This window comes from Anolis carolinensis, chromosome 3 (genome assembly GCF_035594765.1).
Source record: "Anolis carolinensis isolate JA03-04 chromosome 3, rAnoCar3.1.pri, whole genome shotgun sequence".
Taxonomy (NCBI): Eukaryota; Metazoa; Chordata; class Lepidosauria; order Squamata; family Dactyloidae; genus Anolis; species Anolis carolinensis.
Window position 1 is genome coordinate 4,545,076 of NC_085843.1, and position 23,048 is coordinate 4,568,123.

The 23,048-nt window shown below is 43.8% G+C and overlaps 1 protein-coding gene across 2 annotated transcripts in view; it reads right to left on the reverse strand.

Moving 5' to 3' along the window:
* Positions 1-7,330: 7,330 nt before the first annotated feature.
* stard10 (StAR related lipid transfer domain containing 10) overlaps positions 7,331-23,048 on the reverse strand; it is a 96,626-nt gene continuing 80,908 nt past the window's right edge. For both annotated transcript variants that reach the window (XM_062977054.1, XM_062977053.1), the window contains exons 5-7: positions 22,925-23,042; positions 14,208-14,260; positions 7,331-7,669 (exon numbers count right to left, since the gene is read on the reverse strand). In XM_062977054.1, the coding sequence (XP_062833124.1) occupies positions 7,439-7,669; positions 14,208-14,260; positions 22,925-23,042 (402 nt within the window). In that variant the 3' untranslated portion in view covers positions 7,331-7,438. The remainder of the gene's footprint in view (positions 7,670-14,207; positions 14,261-22,924; positions 23,043-23,048) is intronic.

A 23,048-nucleotide genomic window follows, 5' to 3' on the forward strand; every position in this document is an offset into this window, starting at 1 on the left:
GGCTGGCTTTGAATCCAATGGAGTCTCCCTTCTCTAGAGCAGAAGCTGGATGGCTATCTGTTGGGAGGGCTTGGATTGGGTCTCCCTGCATAAAACAACAACAACAACAACAACAACAACAACAACAACATCTGTTGGGAGGACTTAGATTATGTGTTCCTGCATGGAAAAATGGGATTTGATTGGATGGCCTTTGGGGGTCCCTTCCAACTCTAGTGGAATATAAGCTGCCTTTGAATCCAATTTAGTCTCTCTGGAGCAGAAGCTGGATGGCCATCTGTTGGGAAGGCTTGGATTGTGTCTTCTTGCATGGCAGACAGGGGTCAGACTAGATGACCTTTGGAGTCCCTTCTATCTCTAGGATCCTATTATTCCAACTATGATGGAGTATGGGCAGCCTGGATGGCCATCTGTCAGGAGGGTTTGGGTGGTGTATTTCCTGCCTGGCAAAAGGTAGTTAGTCTAGATGACCTTTGGGGGTCCCTTCCAGCTCTCATGGAATATAGCCTGCCTTTGGATCCAGTTGAGTCTCTTTTCTCTGGAGCAGAAGCTGGATGGCCATCTGTTGGGAGGGCTTGGATTGGGTCTCCCTGCATGGAAGAATGTGGTTGGACTGGATGACCTTTGGGGATCTCTTCCAAATCTATAATTCTTCACCAAGTCTCTTGCATGCATGGAATTGCACTGTTTTGGTCCCCTTCTCATCCCTTTTCTCTGATTTCTCTGCTCATTGAACATACAGTAGAGTCTCGCTTATCCAACATTCGCTTATTCAAGGTTCTGGATTATCCAACGCGGTCTGCCTTTTAGTAGCCAATGTTTTTGTAGTCGATGTTTTCAATACATGGCAATGTTTTGGTGCTAAATTCGTAAATACAATAATTGCTACATAACATTACTGTATATTGAACTGCTTTTTCTGTTGATTTGTTGTAAAACATGATGTTTTGGTGCTTAATTTGTAAAATCATAACATAATTTGATGTTTAAAACGCTTTTCCTTAATCCCTCCTTATTATCCAACATTTTCGCTTATCCAACGTTCTGGATAAACTGTAGACTTTACTGTATTGATTTTCCATTGATTTGCATTGCAAGCCTCTCTGAGAAAGTCTTGCAAACGCTGCCTCCTTTTGGCCAGACTGAGAATTAAATTCCCCTTTTGCTTTCTTCCTCTTGTAAAGAAGATTCCCTTATTTATTTATTAAGGAAAACATTTTAAAAACCAGTGCTAGACTCCCAAAGCCCGCCTCCTCATTCTAAAAATACCTTTAATTCCTCACTGCAAGATGCCCCTTTGCTCCTGGCCTTCTCAACCTTCCAAGAAATTGCCGCCTTCGTCATCTGCTTCGAAAAGCCTTCCTTAATTCCCCCATTAATTCCCGTTTCATTCTCTGGCAAATGCTAGACTATGCAAATGAGGGTTTGTGACCTTTCTCAGCTCTCTTGAAATACCATCTCCGACTTTATTTTAATCTTTGCATATTTAATTTCCAACACTTATTGCATAAACCAAGTGCTAGAGATGCTAAGTGTAGTGAAACTACAACTCCCTGGAGCCTCAAAGTCTGGCTATCCTGCAGCTGAAGTCCTGCAAAGTTTGGGATCTCCCAGGATGCATCTACATTATTGTGTGGAAATGCGGTTCGAACCCGCTTTTAACTGCCATGGCTTCATATTTTCTTGGGAGTTGTAGTTCCACAGGGGGAACATCTATCTATGCTCTAGAAAATGAATGCAGTCAGACCATACTTGAATAACAATGCATGATTCAAGGCAATGGAAGTTGTAATTTACAAGCTTTCTTGACTCAAAAGGGCTGGTGCTTTGGCAAACTACAACTCCCAGGATTCAGTCATCAGGCGTTTGGGGTCCACATTTTTGACTCTCCTGATTGAGAACCAAACTAGACATTAAAAGGAATGGGTTCAACTCATTTCCAACTTACTATCCTGTTACAAGGTTTTCCTTTGCAACGTTTGTTTATAGACAGGATTTGCCCTCACCTACTTTGAGGCTGAGTGTGACTCACTGAAAGCAGGTTTCCAGGGCTGAGCAGGGATTCAAACCCCACTTCTCCAGAAATGCAATCCAGTTGCAATCTTTGCTGGCTCCTTAATGCATCACCCTTGGAATTAAAAGTATTTTCCTTCAATCGATGGAAGAGTGTGAATGCAGGCTAAACTTTGTATGCAGAAGGCCATGGGTTCAAGCCCCTCTATGTCCAGTTAAAAGCAATTTGTACAGAGAGATAAGAAAGAAAGCCCATTGGTCAGAAGGGAGTCCCAGAGCTGCTGTTCTTGTTGATGTGACTTTAGGGATGAGAGTGGCATGTGGGCCGCGTGTTATGGTTCAATCTGATGATGAAGGGGGATTTGGGTTTGTGGGGGAAATGTCGAAGGCTCTGATGCTGGAAGTGTTGAAGGCTCTGAATTGTCAGAGAGGCCACAGGCTAGCGAGGAAACAGAAACTAGTGATAAGAGTGACCTTTCACAGGATTTAGAACATCAGCAAGTCCCAGGTGCCTCTGGCAGCGAGTCAGAGGAGTCTTTCTTAGATAGAGACACAAGGTTAAGGTTGTAGGTTCATCGTCCCAGACATTCCCTTAGAATACCTGGCAAATGTGTGGGAACTCAAGGACAGAGAAATGCTTTCTTGGCTTGTAAACATGGGTAAATACGGGAGAAACAGGGAAATATTTCAAATGAAGCAACGTTGGTTTTTGGAAGCACATCTCCTGCCTTGTCTAAGCTCATGGAAGACTTTGCTATCTTTTATCAATAAACTGTTTAAACTTAGTCTGCTGTGCTGGAGTGTGTGTTAAGAGCAAGGTGAACCAGCGCTGAGGTGCAACACTGCCAAGTCCCTGTTGACTTATGGAGATTATTTTTATAGGGTGGCGAAGTAGTTAAACCCTTGTGACTGCTGACTTGAAGGTTGGGTTGCTGACCTGAAGGTTGCCAGTTCAAATCCAACCTGGGGAGAACGTGGATGAGCTCCCTTTGTCAGTTCCAGCTCCATGTGGGGACGTGAGAAAGGCCTCCCACAAGGATGGTCAAACATCAAAATATCGGGGCAATGTCTCTGAACTGATTGATAGATGGATAGAGGGGTAGAGAGGATAGGTGGGTACATCGATAGATGATTGATTGATTGATTGATGATAGATAGAAAGAAGGATGGGTGGGTTGGCAGGTACATTGATGATAGATAGATAGATAGATAGATAGATAGATAGATAGATAGATAGATAGAGAGAAAAATTAATGAATGGATAGAGAGGTAGAGAGAAGGATAGGTGGGTAGGCAGGTACATCAATAGCTAGATAGCTAGATAACTAGATAGATAAACAGACAGACAGACAGACAGAGAAATGGGTGGATGGATAGAAAAACTGATGAATAGATAGAGGGGTAGAGAAGGCTAGGTGGATAGGTAGGTACATAGATAGATAGATAGATAGATAGATAGATAGATAGATAGATAGATAGATAGATAGATAGAGAAATGGGTGGATGGATAGAAAAATGGATGAATGAATAGAAGGATAGAGAGGATAGGTAGATAGGTAGGTGGATGGGTGGATAGAAAAACAGATGGATGGATAAAGAGCTAGAGAGATTGATGGGTAGGTAGGTAGATAGATAGGTAGATAGGATAGTAGATGGTTCCATGAACAGTCTCAGGGCTATCCAACATCTTTGTGACTTAGGCTACAGAACAGAGGCCATGCCCAACCAATTTGCAGATGGGACCAAACTGGGAAAGAAATCTAACAAGAGTCCACATCACCTGGGACTCATTGGTGGTTTCCCACCCAAATGTTAGCCAGAGCTTACCCTACTTAGCTTCCAAGATCAGGCAGGGTCTTGATGCATTTGGAGTATTGGTTTACTGAAGAAGGCACACCATGGAAAAGCACCCAAGTGGAGCAAACGCACAAAATCTCCCATTGAGCAATGCGTAGGGTGCATCTGCACTGTAGAATAAATGCAGTTTGATGACACTTGAACTTCCATGACTTGAGGCTAGGAAATCCTGGGAGTTGAAATTTCCCTGCCAGAGAGGGAAATTAACAATTAAATTAAACTACAACTCCCAGGATTCCATTGCATTGAACCATGGCCGTCCATGGTGTAGATTCATCCATAGTTTTCCAATTAATAACACTATGTATAACAAAACTGGGAAAGTGTTCTGTTCCTGGTTTGAAAGTGTTATTTCCTCTGTTGTTGTGCAGTCCTTACTCTGAAAGTAACTGTTCCACTCCAGATACTTTGCGTGGCTTCCAAAAACTAGGTTGAATTGCTGTTGTGCCCTAGCCCAAACCCAACAATGTGTTGAGATTGTTATTGCTGTTGCTGCATTCAGGTGCAAAGAGGATGCCGACACACTCTCGTTTTTTCCTTGAATTCCTTTTATTTCTAAATAAACACCTCCAGTAACAAGGTATGAAAGCCCCCTCCCTTTGAATCCCCAAGAAATGCAAAAGAGGAGCTTTGGGGAAGCAAAAAACCCCTTTAACAAAACAGTCATCAAACCCTAGATTTCAAGAACAGTCCAAAAATATACCAACCCAGAGGACAAAAGAGTAGTTTTCAGGGGTTTTTTTGGGATGTTTTGCAGAAAGGAAGGAGACACGAGGAGACAGAGAAGCCCAAGAGACCACCAGAAGACCCTCCAGAGCCCAGGACACATCCCCCCCTCCTGATCCCCAAAAATCACAAACTGGCCATCAAAACCCCCAAAAGGCAGCAGGAGAAATCCTCAGAAGGAGAAAATCAGAAGATGCCACAGAGAGATGGCTAGATGGTTGGTTGGATAGATAGATAGAGGGAGGGATGGATGGATAGATAGATAGAGGGAGGGATGGATGGATGGATAGATAGAGGGACAGATAGATAGATAGGTAGGTAGGTAGATAGATAGATAGAGGGGTAGACTGATGGATAGATAGATAGATAGATAGATAGATAGATAGATAGATAGATAGATAGATAGAGGGGTAGAGGGGTAGATAGATGGATAGATAGATAGATAGATAGATAGATAGATAGATAGATAGATAGATAGATAGATAGATAGATAGAGGGGTAGAGGGGTAGATGGATGGATAGATAGATAGATAGATAGATAGATAGATAGATAGATAGATAGATAGATAGATAGATAGAGGGGTAGACTGATGGATAGATAGATAGATAGATAGATAGATAGATAGATAGATAGATAGATAGATAGATAGATAGATAGATAGATAGGCCTGCCCTGTTATATTGCTCTTTGGATTTTGTGTTGTACTGTATATGATTCTTTATTGTATTGTTGTAATTGTATTATGATATGTTGTTTTTATATTGTGTTATATTGTATTTTTCCCGGGCATGGCCCCATGTAAGCCGCCCCGAGTCCCCATTGGGGAGATGGTGGCGGGGTATAAATAAAGTTTTTTAATTATTATTATTATTATAGATAGATAGATAGATAGATAGATAGATAGATAGATAGATAGATAGAGGGGTAGATAGATGGATAGATAGATAGATAGATAGATAGATAGATAGATAGATAGATAGATAGATAGATGATAGAGGGATAGATAGATAGATAGATAGATAGATAGATAGATAGATAGAGGGATAGATAGATAGATAGATAGATAGATAGATAGATAGATAGAGGAATGGATGGATGGATGGATGGGTAGCTGAGAGGATGAATAGAGGGGTAGAGAGAAGGATATGTAAGTAAGTTGGTTGGTAAGTAGGTAGGTAGAGGAATGGATGAATGGATGGATAGAAAATGGGTAGAGAGAAGGATAGGTGGGTGTGTGGACAGGTAGGTAGGTTGGTAGAGGGATAGATGGATAGAAAAATGGATGGTTGGATGGCTGAGAGGCTGAATAGAGGGGTAGAGGGAAGGATAGGTGGGTAGGTAGGTTGGTAGGTAGAAGGATGGATGGATGGAAAAGAGGGGTAGAGAGAATGTTAGGTGGGTAGATAGGTTGATAGGTAGGTAGAGGGATGGATGGATGGACAGTAAAATGGATGGATAGATGGGTGGATGGAAAAGAGGGGGAGAAAGAAGGATGGGTGGGTGAGTGGGTCGATGGATGGATGGATGGATGGATGGATGGATGGATGGATGGATGGATAGATAGATAGATAGAATCATAGATTCCTAGAGTTGGAAGAGACCTTGTGGGCCATCCAGTCCAACCTCATTCTGCCAAGAAGCAGGAAAATTGCACTCAAAGCATCCCCAACAGATGGCCATCCAGCCTCTGCTTAAAAGCCTCCAAAGAAGGAACCTCCAGCACTAGGGGGATCAATAGATAGATAGATAGATAGATAGATAGATAGATAGATAGATAGATAGACAGACAGACAGATGATAGATAGATAGATAGATAGATAGATAGATAATAGAGAGATAGATAGATAGATAGATAGATAGATAGATAGATAGATAGATAGATAGATAGATAGACAGACTATAGCTAGAGTGATAGAGAAGTGAGTGGGTGGGTGGATAGAAAAATGAATGAATGGACAGAGGGATAGACAGGATAGGTAGATAGGTAGGGAGGGAGGTATGAAGGAAGAGAGAGAGAGAAAGAGAGGAAGAGAAGAGAAGAGAAAAAAGGAAGGAAGGGAGGGAGGGAGGGAGGGAGGGAGGGAGGGAGGGAGGAAGGAAGGAAGGAAGGAAGGAAGGAAGGAAGGAAGGAAGGAAGGAAGGAAGGAAGGAAGGAAGGAAGGAAAGAAAGAGAGAGAAAGAAAAAGAGAGAGAGAGAGAGAAAGAAAGAAAAGCAACCATGCAGGTAGGTCGGTAGATAAGCAGGTAAGTAAATAGATGATACCTAGATAGATAGATAGATAGATAGATAGATAGATAGATAGATAGATAGATAGATAGATAGACAGGCAGGTAAGCAGACAGACAGACAGACAGACAATTTATGCCACTGTCTAATTTGGTGTCATTAAACAACTCTGCTCCCGCTGCAACGTTTTCAGTGATTCTTAATCCAGAAGGAATTGCATGATCATTGCAGAGAGTGGGAATCCCAGGCAGGGTCCCGTGGAAGCCAGGCCTGACTGGATTCATTTCAGAAGAGAAGAACAACCATCTTCCATTGCAAAAAGAAGAGACAAAGAAAGGAATGCTGGAAAGGAGGACGAGAGAGAAATCGCACAAAGAGAGTCAGTGATGGATCCCAGAAGAGCGAGCGCCTGAAGAACGGCAGGACTTCTCCTCTTTGCACCATCCAGCCCTGACCCTGAGTGCGAGGGAGGCCAAAGTGTGTGGGGAAATCAAGCCTTTCTCTCCTTCTCTCTCTCTCTCTCTTTTGGAAAAACGCAAACGCTTACACAAACCCAATAAAAAGGGGCCCCCCAGGCGGGTGGTGGGCGCCCGCAGCCGTGGGCAAAGGGTGGGTCAGTTGACGCTGTCCTCGTCGCTGGCCTCTCCCCGCTCGTCCTTGGCCTCCTCGGAGAGGCTGCTCTCGTCGATGTTCTCCAGGGAGTCGGCGTGCTGGATGGCCAGCTCCGAGAGCGAGAGCGAGGAGAGCGTGTTCTGCTCCGGGAACAGCCAGGGCTTGAAGGACGGGTTGTGCCGCTGCTTCCACTCCGGGTACTTCAGGCAGGCCTTGTGCATCTTCTTCATGGTCTGGAGGGGACAAAGGAGGGCGTCCACACACACAGAGAAGGGGGTTAAAAGCAGACCTGCAGGCCTTCTGACCTATTCTGCCTGCCTGCCTGCCTATCTGGGTCATTCGTAGAAATCCATCTATCCACCTATTCATCCATCCATCTATCCATCCATCTAACAATATGTCCACCCACCCACCCACCCACCCACCCATCTATCCATCCAACCATCTATCCAGCTAACCACCCACCCACTCACCCATCCATCTAACCATATGTCCATCCATCCATACGTCCATCCATCCACCCACCCACCCATCCATCCATCCATCCATCCATCCATCCATCCATCCAACCATACGTCCGTCAGTCCATCCATCCATCCACCCACCCACCCACCCATCCACCCGTCCGTCTGTCCATCCATCCACCCACCCACCCACCCATCCATCTAACTATACGTCCATCCATCCATCCAACCATACGTCCATCCATCCACCCACCCACCCACCCACCCATCCATCCACCCATCCATCCATCCACCCATCCATCCATCCATCCATCCATCCATCCACCCATACGTCCATCCATCCACCCACCCTTCCATCCATCCACCCACCCACCCTTCCATCCACCCACCCACCCACCCACCCACCCACCCATCCATCCACCCATCCGTCCGTCCATCCATCCACCCACCCACCCACCCATCCATCTAACTATACGTCCATCCATCCATCCATCCATCCATCCAACCATACGTCCATCCATCCACCCACCCACCCACCCACCCACCCACCCACCCATCCATCCACCCATCCATCCATCCACCCATCCATCCATCCATCCATCCATCCGTCCATCCATCCATCCATACGTCCATCCATCCACCCACCCACCCACCCACCCTTCCATCCATCCACCCACCCACCCACCCATCCATCTAACTATACGTCCATCCATCCATCCATCCAACCATACGTCCATCCATCCACCCACCCACCCACCCACCCATCCATCCACCCATCCATCCATCCACCCATCCATCCATCCATCCATCCATCCATCCATCCACCCATACGTCCATCCATCCACCCACCCTTCCATCCATCCACCCACCCACCCTTCCATCCATCCACCCACCCACCCACCCACCCACCCATCCATCCACCCATCCGTCCGTCCATCCATCCACCCACCCACCCACCCACCCATCCATCTAACTATACGTCCATCCATCCATCCATCCATCCATCCAACCATACGTCCATCCATCCACCCACCCACCCACCCACCCACCCACCCATCCATCCACCCATCCATCCATCCACCCATCCATCCATCCATCCGTCCATCCATCCATCCATACGTCCATCCATCCACCCACCCACCCATTCAACCACCCACCAACCCACCCTTCCATCCATCCACCCACCCACCCACCCATCCATCTAACTATACGTCCATCCATCCATCCATCCATCCATCCATCCAACCATACGTCCATCCATCCACCCACCCACCCACCCATCCATCCACCCATCCATCCATCCACCCATCCATCCACCCACCCACCCATCCATCCATCTAACTATACGTCCATCCATCCATCCATCCATCCATCCATCCATCCATCCAACCATGCGTCCATCCATCCACCCACCCACCCACCCATCCATCCACCCATCCATCCATCCATCCATCCATACGTCCATCCATCCACCCACCCACCCATTCACCCACCCACCCACCCTTCCATCCATCCACCCACACACCCACCCACCCATCCATCCATCCATCCATCCACCCATACGTCCATCCATCCACCCACCCACCCATTCACCCACCCACCCACCCTTCCATCCATCCACCCACCCACCCACCCATCCATCCACCCATCCATCCATCCATCCATACGTCCATCCATCCACCCACCCACCCATTCACCCACCCACCCACCCTTCCATCCATCCACCCACACACCCACCCACCCATCCATCCACCCATCCATCCATCTAACTATACGTCCATCCATCCATCCATCCATCCATCCATCCATCCATCCACCCATCCATCCATCCACCCATCCATCCATCTAACCACCCATCCATCCATCTATCCAACCAACCATCTATCCACCCATCCATCTATGCATCTATCTCTCTCTTTCTACTTATCTTCTTACCTACTTACCTACCTATCTTCCTATCCATCTCACCTATTCATTTATCTATCCATGTACCTTCCTACATACATACCTTTCTTATCTATCAATCTAAATTATTAATAGCAATCTATCCATCTCTCTTCCTACCTCCTACCTATCTTCCTACCAATCTATCTAGCTTCCATCTCGCTCTCTCTTTCTACCTATCATCTATCTATCTGCCTGCCTACCCACCTATCTGTCTCTATTTATCCATCAGTCTACCTATCCACCTAGCTGTTCATCCATCTACCTTCTTACCTATCTACTTTCCTTCCTTCCTGTAGACTTTTCCGTCTATCTATCTATCTATCTATCTATCTATCTATCTATCTATCTATCTATCTATCTATTTGTCTGCCTGCCTGCCTGCCTGCCTATTCACCTATCCATTTATCTATCCATGAGCCTTCCTACTTACATACCTTCCCTATCTATCTATCTATCTATCTATCTATCTATCTAGATAGATAGATAGATAGATAGATAGATAGCATCTATCTGAATCATTCAGATAGATAAATAGAGGTAGGTAAGTAGGAATTCTGGGAGTTGAAGTCCAATACACCTGGAGGGAGGGCCAAAGTTTGCCCATGCCTGGGTTGATCTTATTCAAGAGAGCTAGCACAGTGCAGTGGTTTGAATGTTGAGCTACAGCCATGGAAGTTCACTGGCTGAACCTTTCTAACTCACATACTCTCAGCCTCAAAAGATAATTTCCCCTTTGGATAACAATAAATCAAAGGCAAGTAACAACGACAACAACAAGTTCAAGGCAGTGTAGCCCAGTGTAGGGGCCGGGCTGTGGCGCAGGCTGGTGAGCAGCCTGCTGCAATAAATCACTCTGACCATGAGGTCATGAGTTTGAGGCCAGCCCGTGGCGGGGAGAGCACCCATCAATTAAAAATAAAAAATAGCCCCTGCTCATTGCTGACCTAGCAACCCGAAAGATAGTTGCATCTATCAAGTAGGAAATAAGGTACCACTTATAAAAGTGGGGAGGCAAGTTTAACTAATTTACGACGTTGGAATGAGGAAGTGCCGTCAGAGTGGATGATGAAGCAGCTGCTCCCCCCTGTGGCCAGAATCGAACATCCCCTCAGGAGAAGGTTAAATTGCCTCTGCGTCTGTCTGTCTCTGTCTCTGTTTGATGTGTTTATGGGCATTGAATGTTTGCCTTATATGTACATAATGTGATCCGCCCTGAGTCCCCTTCGGGGTGAGAAGAGCGGAATATAAATACTGTAAATAATAATAATAATAGTTTGGTGAGGTACCAGCTCTCTGTCAGAGAAGGCTAAAGACCTTGTAAAACTACAACTCACAGTATCCCGTTGGCTGAGCTGTGTAATCTCAAGGGGTGTTGAACTGCATGTAGATACACCAGTGAGAGGCCCCTTTTATTGATTTATTTACAGTATTTACAGTATTTATATTCCGCCCTTCTTTCTCACCCCGAAGGGAACTCAGGGCGGATTACAATGAACACATATATGACAAACATTCAATGCCAACAGACAAACAACATATATAGACAGACACAGAGGCATTTAACTTTTTTTTTCCAGCTTCACGATTCCAGCCACAGGGGGAGCTGTTGCTTCACTGTCCACTAGTGGTTGTACTTCCTCATTCCTTTCCCCGTGTTTTGCTGGCAGTTTTATGATGTTGTAAATTAGTTAAATTAGCCTCCCACATAAAGCGTACCTAAATTTTCCCTACTTGACAGATGCAACTGTCTTTCGGGGCTGCACAGGTCAACAGCAAGCCGGGCTATTTAATGGTTGGGGGCTTAACCCGACCCGGGCTTCGAACTCATGACCTCTCGGTCAGTGGTGATTTATTGCAGCTGGTTACTAGCCAGCTGCGCCACAGCCCGGCCCGGAAAACCAATCACTGGAAAACCAATACACCGAGTCAAGGCAGCAAACCTAAACCTCTCCGTTCCGTTGCTCCATCTCCTTTCCTACCTTGTGTTTTGTGCTTGCATTTACTGTTTTAATTAAATGTAGGTCTCATTACTTCGGATGACGCCAATCCCTCCCCGGTGCCATTGTGGGCCGAAGGTTTAATGCGATCCCAGGCAAAGGGGGGAATTAATCAAGCGCCGGGTGCACGGAAAAGCAACGTTACGCGGCAACGGAATGCGTCACCGGAGAGTGTTGGCTGCATCCAGGTAATCTCTCCATTGAGGGTTGGCATTGATAGGGGACCAAAGTGGGGCACACGGACCCAACATACACTCATTGGGTGCATCCGCACTGCGGATTGAATGCAGTTTGATGCCTCCTTAATATGGCCTCCTTATGGCTGTGGCGCAGCTAGTTAGTAGCCAGCTGCAGTAAATCACTACTGACCGAGAGGTCATGAGTTCGAAGTCAGCCCGGGTCGGAGTAAGCTCCCGACCCTTAATAGTCTAGCTTGATGTTGACCTATGCAATTTGAAATTTAGGAAATTTGGGTACCGCATTGTGCGGGGAGGCTAATGTAACTAATTTACGACACCATAAAAACTTCCAGCAGCGTGCGGAAAGGAATGAGGAAGTACTCCATCAAGGACTCGGTGTCACAAGTGGACGGTGAAGCGGCAGCTGCCCCTGTGGCCGGAATTGAGCATACCCTCATGAAGCTGGAAGTTGGATAATGTTAAATTGCGAAGAGATAAGCAAACACTATAAAGTACAGTTGAGTGTACTTATTATTACAGTAGAGTCTCACTTATCCAACATAAACGGGCCAGCAGAACGTTGGACAAACGAATATGTTGAATAATAAGGAGAGATGAAGGAGAAGCCTATTAAACATCAAATTAGGTTATGATTTTACAAATTAAGCACCCAAACATCATCTTATACAACAAATTTGACAGAAAAAGTAGTTCAATATGCAGTAATGCTACGTAGTAATTACTGTATTTATGAATTTAGCACCAAAAAATCACGATATATTGAAAACATTGACTACAAAAATGCGTTGGATAATCCAGAATGTTGGATAAGCGAAAGTTGGATAAGTGAGACTCTACTGTATTTTCATTATTGTTGTTAACTCTCAGGTGAATATTGTATGTACATGATGCTCTAAATTACATACTGCATTTTATGTTTTGAACCTTTATAGTATTTGCTTATTATCTTTTTGACATAGAAAGAAGATAGCTCTGTACTCAGAGAGGCCTGACTATTTCTGTGGCCTTTGCATGATGCTCTAATATACATACCTCTTTTTATGTTTTGAACCTTTATAGTGTTTGCTTATCTCTTCGACGTTGTCTAGTATAGACACCTGTGTGTATTTATCATTAATGTTAAATTGCCTCTGTGTCTGTCTATATATGTCGTATGTCTAATGGCATGGAATGTTTGCCATGTATGTGTGCATTGTGATCCGCCCTGAGTCCCCTTTGGGGTGAGAAAGCGGAATATAAATACTGCAAATAAATAAATAAAACGTCTAATAATCTTTCCACCTCTAAATGCAACATTATATATTGCTGGGTCACTATATGAATCTGGATGGACATCTGTCAGGAGGGCTTTGATGGTGTCTTCCTACCCTGGCCAAAGGGGGTTGGACTGGAGGGCCGTTTGGAAGTCTTTGCCAACTCTGTAATTCTATGAACTGTATTAATATAATTAATACGGAGGATGCCTACCACAGATGTGGGTGAAACGTCAGGAGAGAATGCTTCTGGAACATGGCCATACAGCCTGTAAAACTCACAGCAACCTATTATTGTTATTATTGTTATTATTATTATGACTATTACTGTTGTTGTTTTGTTGTTGTTGTTGTTGTTGTTATTACTATTATTATTATTATGACTATTACTGTTGTTGTTGTTGCTATTATTATTATTATTATTATTATTATTATTATTATTATTATTATTAATCTGCATATATTACATTCCTGGCCATACTTCCAATTTTCATGCCAAATATAATCCTGCATTTGGATGTTTCCTGTTCACAGAATAGCTGTAAATCTAAGGCCCCATCTAGACTGCCTTATAATGCAGTTTGAAACTTGATTATACAATCAGTGTAAATGTATATAATGCCATTTAATGACATTATACGAATCTATAAATAATCTATAAATAAGGTCATTATAGATGCTAGACACCAACAGAACTCTTCCTAGCAATGAAGAACGCATCCGCACTGTGGAAGTGATGGAGTTTGACACCACTTTAAGTACTGCAACTCACTGCTATGCAATTCTGGGATTTGTAGTTTGCAACTGCCATAGCATTGAGCCAAGGCACTTGAAGCGGCGTCGAACTGCATTAATTCTGCACGGTGTAGAATAGAGGGAGAAAAAAGAGCAAAGCAAAGACTGGACTCACCTTCGGTGCCAGGAACTGAGACAATTTATTCACTACCCATTTTGGCAAAGACCCTGCAAGAAAGAGAAAGAGGGCTTTACAAATGATGTAAAAGAAAAAGACAAAAGTATGGGGCGCAAAGGGAACTTATATTCAGAATGTGTGGGTGTCACTATGCACTGCAATCTGACCTCAGTTTAATTGCCATGGGCCAATGCTATCCAATCCAGGGAGTTGTAATTTTGCAAGGTTTAATCCTAGAATCATAGAGTTGGAAGAGACCACATGGGCCATCTAGTCCAACCCCTTGCCATGCAGGAAAAGCATCATCAAAGCACCCGGACAGATGGCCATCTAGCCTCTGTTTAAAAGCTTCCAAGGAAGGAGCTTCCACCAGACTCCAAGGCAGAGAGTTCCACTGTTTAAAAGCTTGTACAGTCAGGAAGTTCTTCCTCATGTTCAAGTGGAATCTCCTTTCCTGTAGCTTGAACATAAATAGGAGTCTAGTGTCCAGATCCAGGGAAGTCATGTTCCCTGTCATACCCCAGCCACCTTTGGTTTCTGAACCTGATTCAGAAATGAACTTTGACCAGGATGAAGCTTATTCTGACCTTTTGCCTAGTCCATAGAGCCCCTTTCAGTTACAGCTGCCGGCTGTTGATAGTTCAGATGCTTCTTTAATTGGGAGAGATACGGGAGATGTTACTCCCGTGGCTGAACCAGATGTCCACAGTTCCCCAGAGAATGTGCCCTTCAACCGAAGGGAGTTTCTGCATCGCCAGAGATCAGAAAAACAAGGGCTTAGAAGGAGTAACCGCTTGGCATCGCGAGGGGATTGTGGATAAGAAGATTCCCTTGGGAACCTGTGGGGAGTTTGGTTTCCCTTCGTTGGGATCTGATCTTTGTTCCATAAAAGTGTCTTGCACTGCAAACATTTTGCGGTGTCAACGTAGCGATTTCCTGAGAACAGTTCACCGACTCTAGTTTCCTGATTTCACCAAGCCAAGTTTCTTGTTCCTGGTGGCCAAGCCGAGCCGCGACTCCTGATTAGAACCGGAGTAAATTCACTTCCTTGCCTTGTTCCTGAATCAAGATTGGTTTTAGCTTCGTCTCGTTCCTGCCTTGTTATCAAAGACTTCCTAGTGACTTTGGACCTTGTTATTCACTCTTGCTTCCTTGTTGGTTTCCCCGGTCAAACTTTCCAACAGTTTGAGTGTGTTTTGGTTTTTGGACTTTGGACAATTATATTGGATATTTCATCTTTTTGGACTTATTCATACCTTTTCACAAAGGACTATTTCCCACTCATCTTTTCCACTAATGCATTCCTGAATTTATATTTGCTTTAATAAAGATATTATATGATTATTGGTCTCTGTCTAGTTTCCAGTGCTCACGCTGCCTTGGGGTGCAACACTCCCCCTTCTATTCAATTCTGCCTTGGCCAGACCACTTGACCTGGGATCACACGGTGTCCCATTCTGGTCACCACAATTGAGGGGAGATGTTGACTCTAAGCTGGGATGTGTCCAAAGGAGGGCAACTCAAAGGATCAAGGGTCTGGAGAACAAGCCCTGTGAGGAGCGGCTTAAAGAGCTGGGCATGTTTAGCCTGCAGAAGAGAAGGCTGAGAGGAGACATGATGAGGGCCAAACAGATCCAGTTCTTTAAGACGCTCCTCAGAGGGATGATTCATGGTCTCCAGACCTTTGATCCTTTTAGTCTTCCTCTTCCTCTGTTCACCTTACAACTTGGAATCAATCTCTCTCTTGAATTGTGTTGCCCAGAATTGGACACAGTGTGATTCCAGGTGAAGAGGTCTAACCAAAGTGGAATAGAGCGGCACTGTCATGCCACGAGCAGGCAAAACATTACCTGCTGCCCTGTCTCTTTAAGGTTCCAAAGGGGCGGAGCTTAGCCTTGGCCCCTGCCAGCCTGAAATGGCAGTTATTTTTGTCAGTTAGAATTTGTCAGTTGGTGAGGCACTGGAAGGAAGTGTAGGAAGTAAAAGGATCACAGAAATTCACGTCACGTTGGAACTGTATTCAAATTAGATTAAAAAGCCATAGACTACAGCAATAGAGAAAGCCATGTCAACAACACTGCATTGAAGTCATCTCAAAGATACAAAGAATCCAGTCATAACAAGACTTTATACTCTGTGGCAATATCTATCCAGAACTGCATAGACTCAAAGATTTCTTTCCTCACAAGAGACTTCATAGTGGCATCAAGAGGAAAAGAGATCAATTTTGTCTATTAATAAAATATTTTGTTTCACAACTACAGTCTCCAATCTGTCCTTCGTGCTATGAGTCCTTCCAGTTCATTTAATTAAGCATGGAGGCAGAAAAGTGAATTTCTTTCCTTTGAGCTTCCCCAGTAAAAGTGAATTTCTTAAAGTGAATTTCTGTGGAGAAGTGAATTTCTTTCCTTTGACCTTCCCAAGTAAAAGTGAATTTCTTTCCTTCAAGCTTCCTGAATAAAAGTGAATTTATTTTCCTTTGAGCTTCCCCAGTAAAAGTGTATTTTCTTTAAGCTTCCCAAGTAGCAGTTGATTTCTTTCTTTTGACCTTCCTGAGGAGAAGTGAAAACTACCTCAGAAGAAGAAGGAGTTAAGCAGCCATTTTGACTGTAGAGAGAGTGCAGTCATACAGGGCAGCGCCATTTTGAAGGAACCTGAGGGAAGCCCTTTCGGAGGAAAATGTGGCTTTCAGGACCACAATAGTTATTTTTAAGTCTAAAAAGCTTTAAGTCTCAGTAAAAGGACTGAGAATCTTAAAGGTTAGTGATCACTTTATTTAAGGGACTATTAGTAACGGACAGCAACAGGAGAATAAAAGACCTACATTCCAAAGTAACGGAGAATAGGCTATTCAGTCCTTTCTGTCCAAAAGCAATTCAGTCTAATATAAAGTGACACAAACTTCAGAAGACTTAAAGATGTCTGCTTCTTCCTCACAAAAGAGCAGAATATCTAAACCTACCTCAAAAATGTTGTCCTTCTGGCAAGATAAACTAGATTCCTTGAAACCTAAATATCAGAAGTCATGGCAGAGAATTTTAGATATGAGTCAAGCAAGCCATCGCTTTAGGCAGCAGAAAGAAATATTAGATTGTAAGGAAAGATTACAACATCAATACTGTGAGTGGATAACATATTCAGATAATATAATCTCTTTGCTTGAACATATGAAAACATCAGAATCTTTAAGTAATAAGGAAGAAATGTTGTCAGAGAGAGAGAGAAGGGAACTAGAATTTGATACCATCATGAATGATTTATATAACAAAATATCAGAAGGTCAGGCAGAAGAAGACCCTGCCTCCCTTATGGAAACTGTTGATGAAGAACAAGTGCAACACATGTTTAGTAAAGACACAGATACAAAGTCAAACAGGTCTGTGTGTACATTAGCAGGCAAATCAAGATCATCTCACACATCCCATAGAACAGAAAGAACAAGAGGGACTTCTGTTCATAGTGGTTCTTCTGGCCAATCCCTTAGTCTGGTCATAAAGGCTAGGGCCGAGGCAGCTGCCGCAGTAAAACAAATAGAGTTTCTTAAGAAAAGACAGCAAATTGTTGCAGAGAAGGCAGAACTGGATGCCTTGGCCGCTGCCAAGAAGGCAGAAATGGAAGCCGCAGCTGCTGCCGAGCAGGCAGCAGCCGCTGCCAAGCAAGCAGGTCTGGATGCAGAAAATAAGGCCCGTCAAGTCAAAACAGATGCTGCTCTAGCAACGTTAGCACAGGTTGCAAAGGCTGAGGTGTTACAAGTAAAGGCCTCAGTCCTAGAGCAAGGTCTCTTAGGAAATACATCCCCTCCAGATGTTACAACAGAAGATCCTGTCACAAAAGTGGATTCTTATTTAAATACCCAAATTATCAATATCGCAGCCCCTCCTGTGCTAACAAGAGAAAGTGCAGTAGCAAATAATTCTTTTGTGTCACAACCAGAAATCATAGAGGTTTCTGCACCCAAAGAACATTATTTGCCGTATGCAGAAGTAGCAAGTCAAGCAGCAGTTCCATTGAATGATATATCTCAAACCAAGTTAGAGCACAGTTTTCCAGTAGACACACAGGACTCAATACAGTCAAACTACACAATGCCAACAACTGCATTCAGTCTCAATCCCAAAGCAGCTAGTTGGGTTCCAGAAAACCCCCAGATCCAAACTAACTCTGAACCAACTTTGCAACAGTCCTCAGTCCCACTTGATATTTTAAATTACACCTCCTACAGAAACCCAAGAAGGGACTTAGCAGACAGAGGCATTCAGAAATTCTCTGATAAGCCAGAGGATTATATGTTGTGGAAGAATACATTTCAGTCAGCTCTCAAGCAACTAAAATTGCCTGTAGAGGAAGAGTTAAATTTATTGATCGCCTGGTTGGGACCTGCTTCTTCCGTACAGGTGAAGAGAATTTATGCAGCAAACATAAATAACCCACATGCAGCTTTAAATCGAGTGTGGGACCGTCTCAATGAATGTTATGGATCATCTGCACAGATAGAAACGTTGCTTCTGCAAAAGCTTAAATCGTTTCCTGCATTTACAAAAGGGGAATATGAGAAATTATGGGATTATGCAGATTTGCTTGAAGAATTGGAAGCAGCTAAGGGAAATCCAGATTTACCAGGGCTTGCATGTTTAGATCAATATTTAACACAACAAGAGATTATTGATAAACTGCCTTTCTCACTGAAGGAGGTATGGGGCCGGGAAGTTTTCTCTTATAAAGAAACTCATCAACGGAAATACCCACCATTTACACATCTAGTGAAGTTTCTCTTAAGATCAGCTAGAGAGAAGAATGATTTGCAAATGGGGTTTCCTCTTTTATATCAAAGTAACAAAAAAGATAAGAAACATTTCATAGAAACCAAAAGCAAACCACAAGTCACAGTAAGAAAAACTGAAACCAAGGTCAAATCAGTTGAACAGCACACAAAGACATCAGCAGGAGTAATATGTCCAGTACACCAAATAGCACATGATCTGAATAACTGCAAAGAATTCAGGAGCAAACCTTGTGAAGAGCGTTTAACCTTTGCCAGAGATCAAAGACTTTGTTTTAAATGTGGTACTTTTAGAAACCACATAGCCAAGGAGTGCAAGAGAAAAGTGAAATGTCAAGAATGCTTTAGTGAAAAACACTGCTCTGCAATACACCGCGAAACAACACCTCATCAGAAAGGAAAGAACTCTGAAAAGTCAGAATGTACTCTTGTGGAAACACCACAACCTAAGGAGATTAAGATAGCAACATCAACTTGCACAGCTTTGTGTGGAGAAGCAGGAAAAGAACGAACATGTCATCCTATTTGCTTGGTAGATGTCTACCCTGAAAACTCTCCAGATCAAGTTAAACGCATGTACGTTGCCTTAGATTCTCAAAGTGACACCTCCCTAGCAACACCTGAATTCTTTAACATCTTTCAAATTCAATCAAAAGAGGTAGAATACGTTATGACTACTTGTGGTGGAGATCAGGTCATGGTGGGGAGAGTAGCATCTGGATTCATCCTCCGGACTATTGATGGCATGAAACAATTTAGGTTAGCAACGTTCATAGAATGCCAAAATATACCTAAAGATGAAAGACAAATCCCTACGAGAGAAATAGCTATGAGTCATGCACACCTAAGATCCATGGCACATAAGTTACCAAGATTCGACCCTGGCGCAAAGATTCTTTTGCTTATTGGCATAGACTGTCCAGACTTGTTTTCAGTTAAAAAGCAAATAAAAGGTCGACCAGGAGCACCAATAGTTCAAGAACTAGAGATAGGCTGGACTATCCTAGGTCCAGTATGTTTAAACCGCAAAAGGTTGCCTTCCCATGCTCGAACCTTTTGCACAAGCTTCATGCCAAATGGACATCCTACACAGATGTTAGATTGTCCAGAACCAGCAGACAAGTCATATATTATTGAATATGAAGAAAGCAATCATATCGATAATAGAAGTTCAGAGCAACCTAGTACTTCAAGATCTGTCATAAAAGAAGATGGAATTGAAGATATGTCCACATCGCAGACTGCACTTCAAACCAATTCCTCAACTCAGAGGGCAGAATCAGATATACCTTTTGACCACCCGGAAGCTCAAGCGTCTGTACAGCAAGCTATAGATGCTGCAATGATATCTCCAATAGTGCAACCACCTACTAATGTTGGTGTTGACATTTTCGCCCCACCAGCAAAGGTTGCCAAAGAAGAATGGATGGCTGATCACAAAGAGAGTTTTAATTGTCTAAATTATAGCCAAGTACAACTTCAAAAGGACAGTGAGCATAATATAGATGGCCACAAGAACACTGGAAGTGATCCTGCATTATCACAAATGATAGTGAGTCATACAAACTTCCACTCTGATGTCTCAGATATGTGTAATCATTTGCAAGCAGAATATATGACCTCACAGGCTACCACCAATCGATTAAGAGCTGAACTTGCCAAAGAACCCCGAGAAGTTGCTGTATATGAGCAAGAACTTCAAAAACCTTCGGAGACAAAGTATCAACTTGAAGAAGCTCTTGGCAGCTAAAAGAGCAGAAACAATTATCTAGTAAAAGGCTATTGGTCAAAGAACAGCAGGTTGCTGATCTTCAAATAAAGCCTTCATATTCTGAGGAGAAGCTAAAGAAGATAGCAGCAGTTGTAACCAAACTGCAGCAACAGCTAAATGGAGTGAAGCAGCAGTGCCAGGATCGGCGGAGCTTTCGAAAGAGTGCCCAGCAGAGAGCGAAGGTGTTGGAGTTGAGACAAGAGCTTGTACCAGTCCAGGGGAGCCTGAACGGGTGTTGCAGCGTCGCAGAGGACAGGTTTGCCTTCCATGTTCCAGAATTAAAGGTAAGCTTTGACCGAAGAGGATTTAGTCCACATGAAGGAGGATCGCAAGGTCATCAAAGTGTTGGACTTTGGAAGGCCAACCACATACTTCATCCCGCCATTTCATCCAGATCAATCTGCAGAGATTGTAGGAGAGCTGAAGGATGAAACACCAGAGAAAGTCCAAGGGATGATGAATCTACGAGTTAGAACAGTTATAGTTTGTTTTAGATTAGTTGATAGTTTGTATTAGTTATTTGTTATTAATAAGGGGGTAAAACTTATTGATAAGTTTTAGGTGGGGAGTGTCATGCCACGAGCAGGCAAAACATTACCTGCTGCCCTGTCTCTTTAAGGTTCCAAAGGGGCGGAGCTTAGCCTTGGCCCCTGCCAGCCTGAAATGGCAGTTATTTTTGTCAGTTAGAATTTGTCAGTTGGTGAGGCACTGGAAGGAAGTGTAGGAAGTAAAAGGATCACAGAAATTCACGTCACGTTGGAACTGTATTCAAATTAGATTAAAAAGCCATAGACTACAGCAATAGAGAAAGCCATGTCAACAACACTGCATTGAAGTCATCTCAAAGATACAAAGAATCCAGTCATAACAAGACTTTATACTCTGTGGCAATATCTATCCAGAACTGCATAGACTCAAAGATTTCTTTCCTCACAAGAGACTTCATAGTGGCATCAAGAGGAAAAGAGATCAATTTTGTCTATTAATAAAATATTTTGTTTCACAACTACAGTCTCCAATCTGTCCTTCGTGCTATGAGTCCTTCCAGTTCATTTAATTAAGCATGGAGGCAGAACAGGCACCGTGACTTCCCTGGATCTGGACACTCGACTCCTTTGAATGTAGCCCAGAATCCCATTGGCTTTTTCAGCTGCTGCATCATGACAGGGAATCGGTGACCCCAACTGATTAATGAGCCAGATCTCACCTCTGACCATCCGTCAGACCACTCTGCAAATGGCAAAAGTGGCACTGACAAAGAACGACAACTTCATTGATTATATCTGCTGATCCCAGCGGCACTGAAACTTTATTTACACTAATCTTTACAGTGCTGATGACCAAAGCTGTCAGGACACATCTTGCATCCGCAAGATCAAACACGGAACTTTTTCCATCTCTCTCAGAGTCCGTTCTCTGTACACCGAAGCACCTCCTCTGCATTCCACAGTCTGTGAGGTATCTTCCTGTCACGTAGCACAAGTCTTTGTTGGGGTTGTTGTATGTTTTTCGGGCTGTATGGCCATGTTCCAAAAGTATTCTTCTGGAACAGAAGAATGAAATACTTCTGGAACATGTCCATACAGCCTGAAAAACATACAACAACCCTGTGATCCCAGCCATGAAAGCCTTCGACAACACACAGAAGTCTTTGTCATTTGCCCTTCCAGCAATCAATCAGGGCTTGCTGCAATTAACCTCTTGACTGCTGGAATGCTTGCCGGAACAAACACACATTTCCACAACAACAACAGATTAAACATTTCACTCCATATCACAAAAACACTAACACATCACACTCTTGGCTCATGTTGAGCTTGTTCTCCACAAAGACTCCAAGATCTTTCTCACATGGACTGTTGTGAAGACAGGCGTCTCCCATTCTGTCTCTTTGCATTTCATTGTTTCTGCCTAAGTGGTTGCTTAACCAATTCCAGATCCACGTCATAGTAGCCTTGCCTGGCCTACATTGGACTAGTTTGCTTGCAAGAGGATTATGGGGGACTCTGTCAAAGAGCCTTCTCTGCCCAGGATTGTATAGCATTGAGCCATGGCAGTTGAAGGGATATCAAACCGGAATAAGGCCACAGTGTAGATGGATCCTAAGTGGTACGGAAGGAGAGGGCAACAAGGATGTGCTTGATGCAAGTGAGGCTGACTCACCTTTGGGGTCTACCTGCGCCAGGTAGGTGAGGGTGCAGTTTTTGGCTCCCTTCCCTTGGATCAAGTAACCGGTCTGGATGGAGACAGCTCTCACCATGTCCTTCCGAGGTGGGTATTTCTGAAA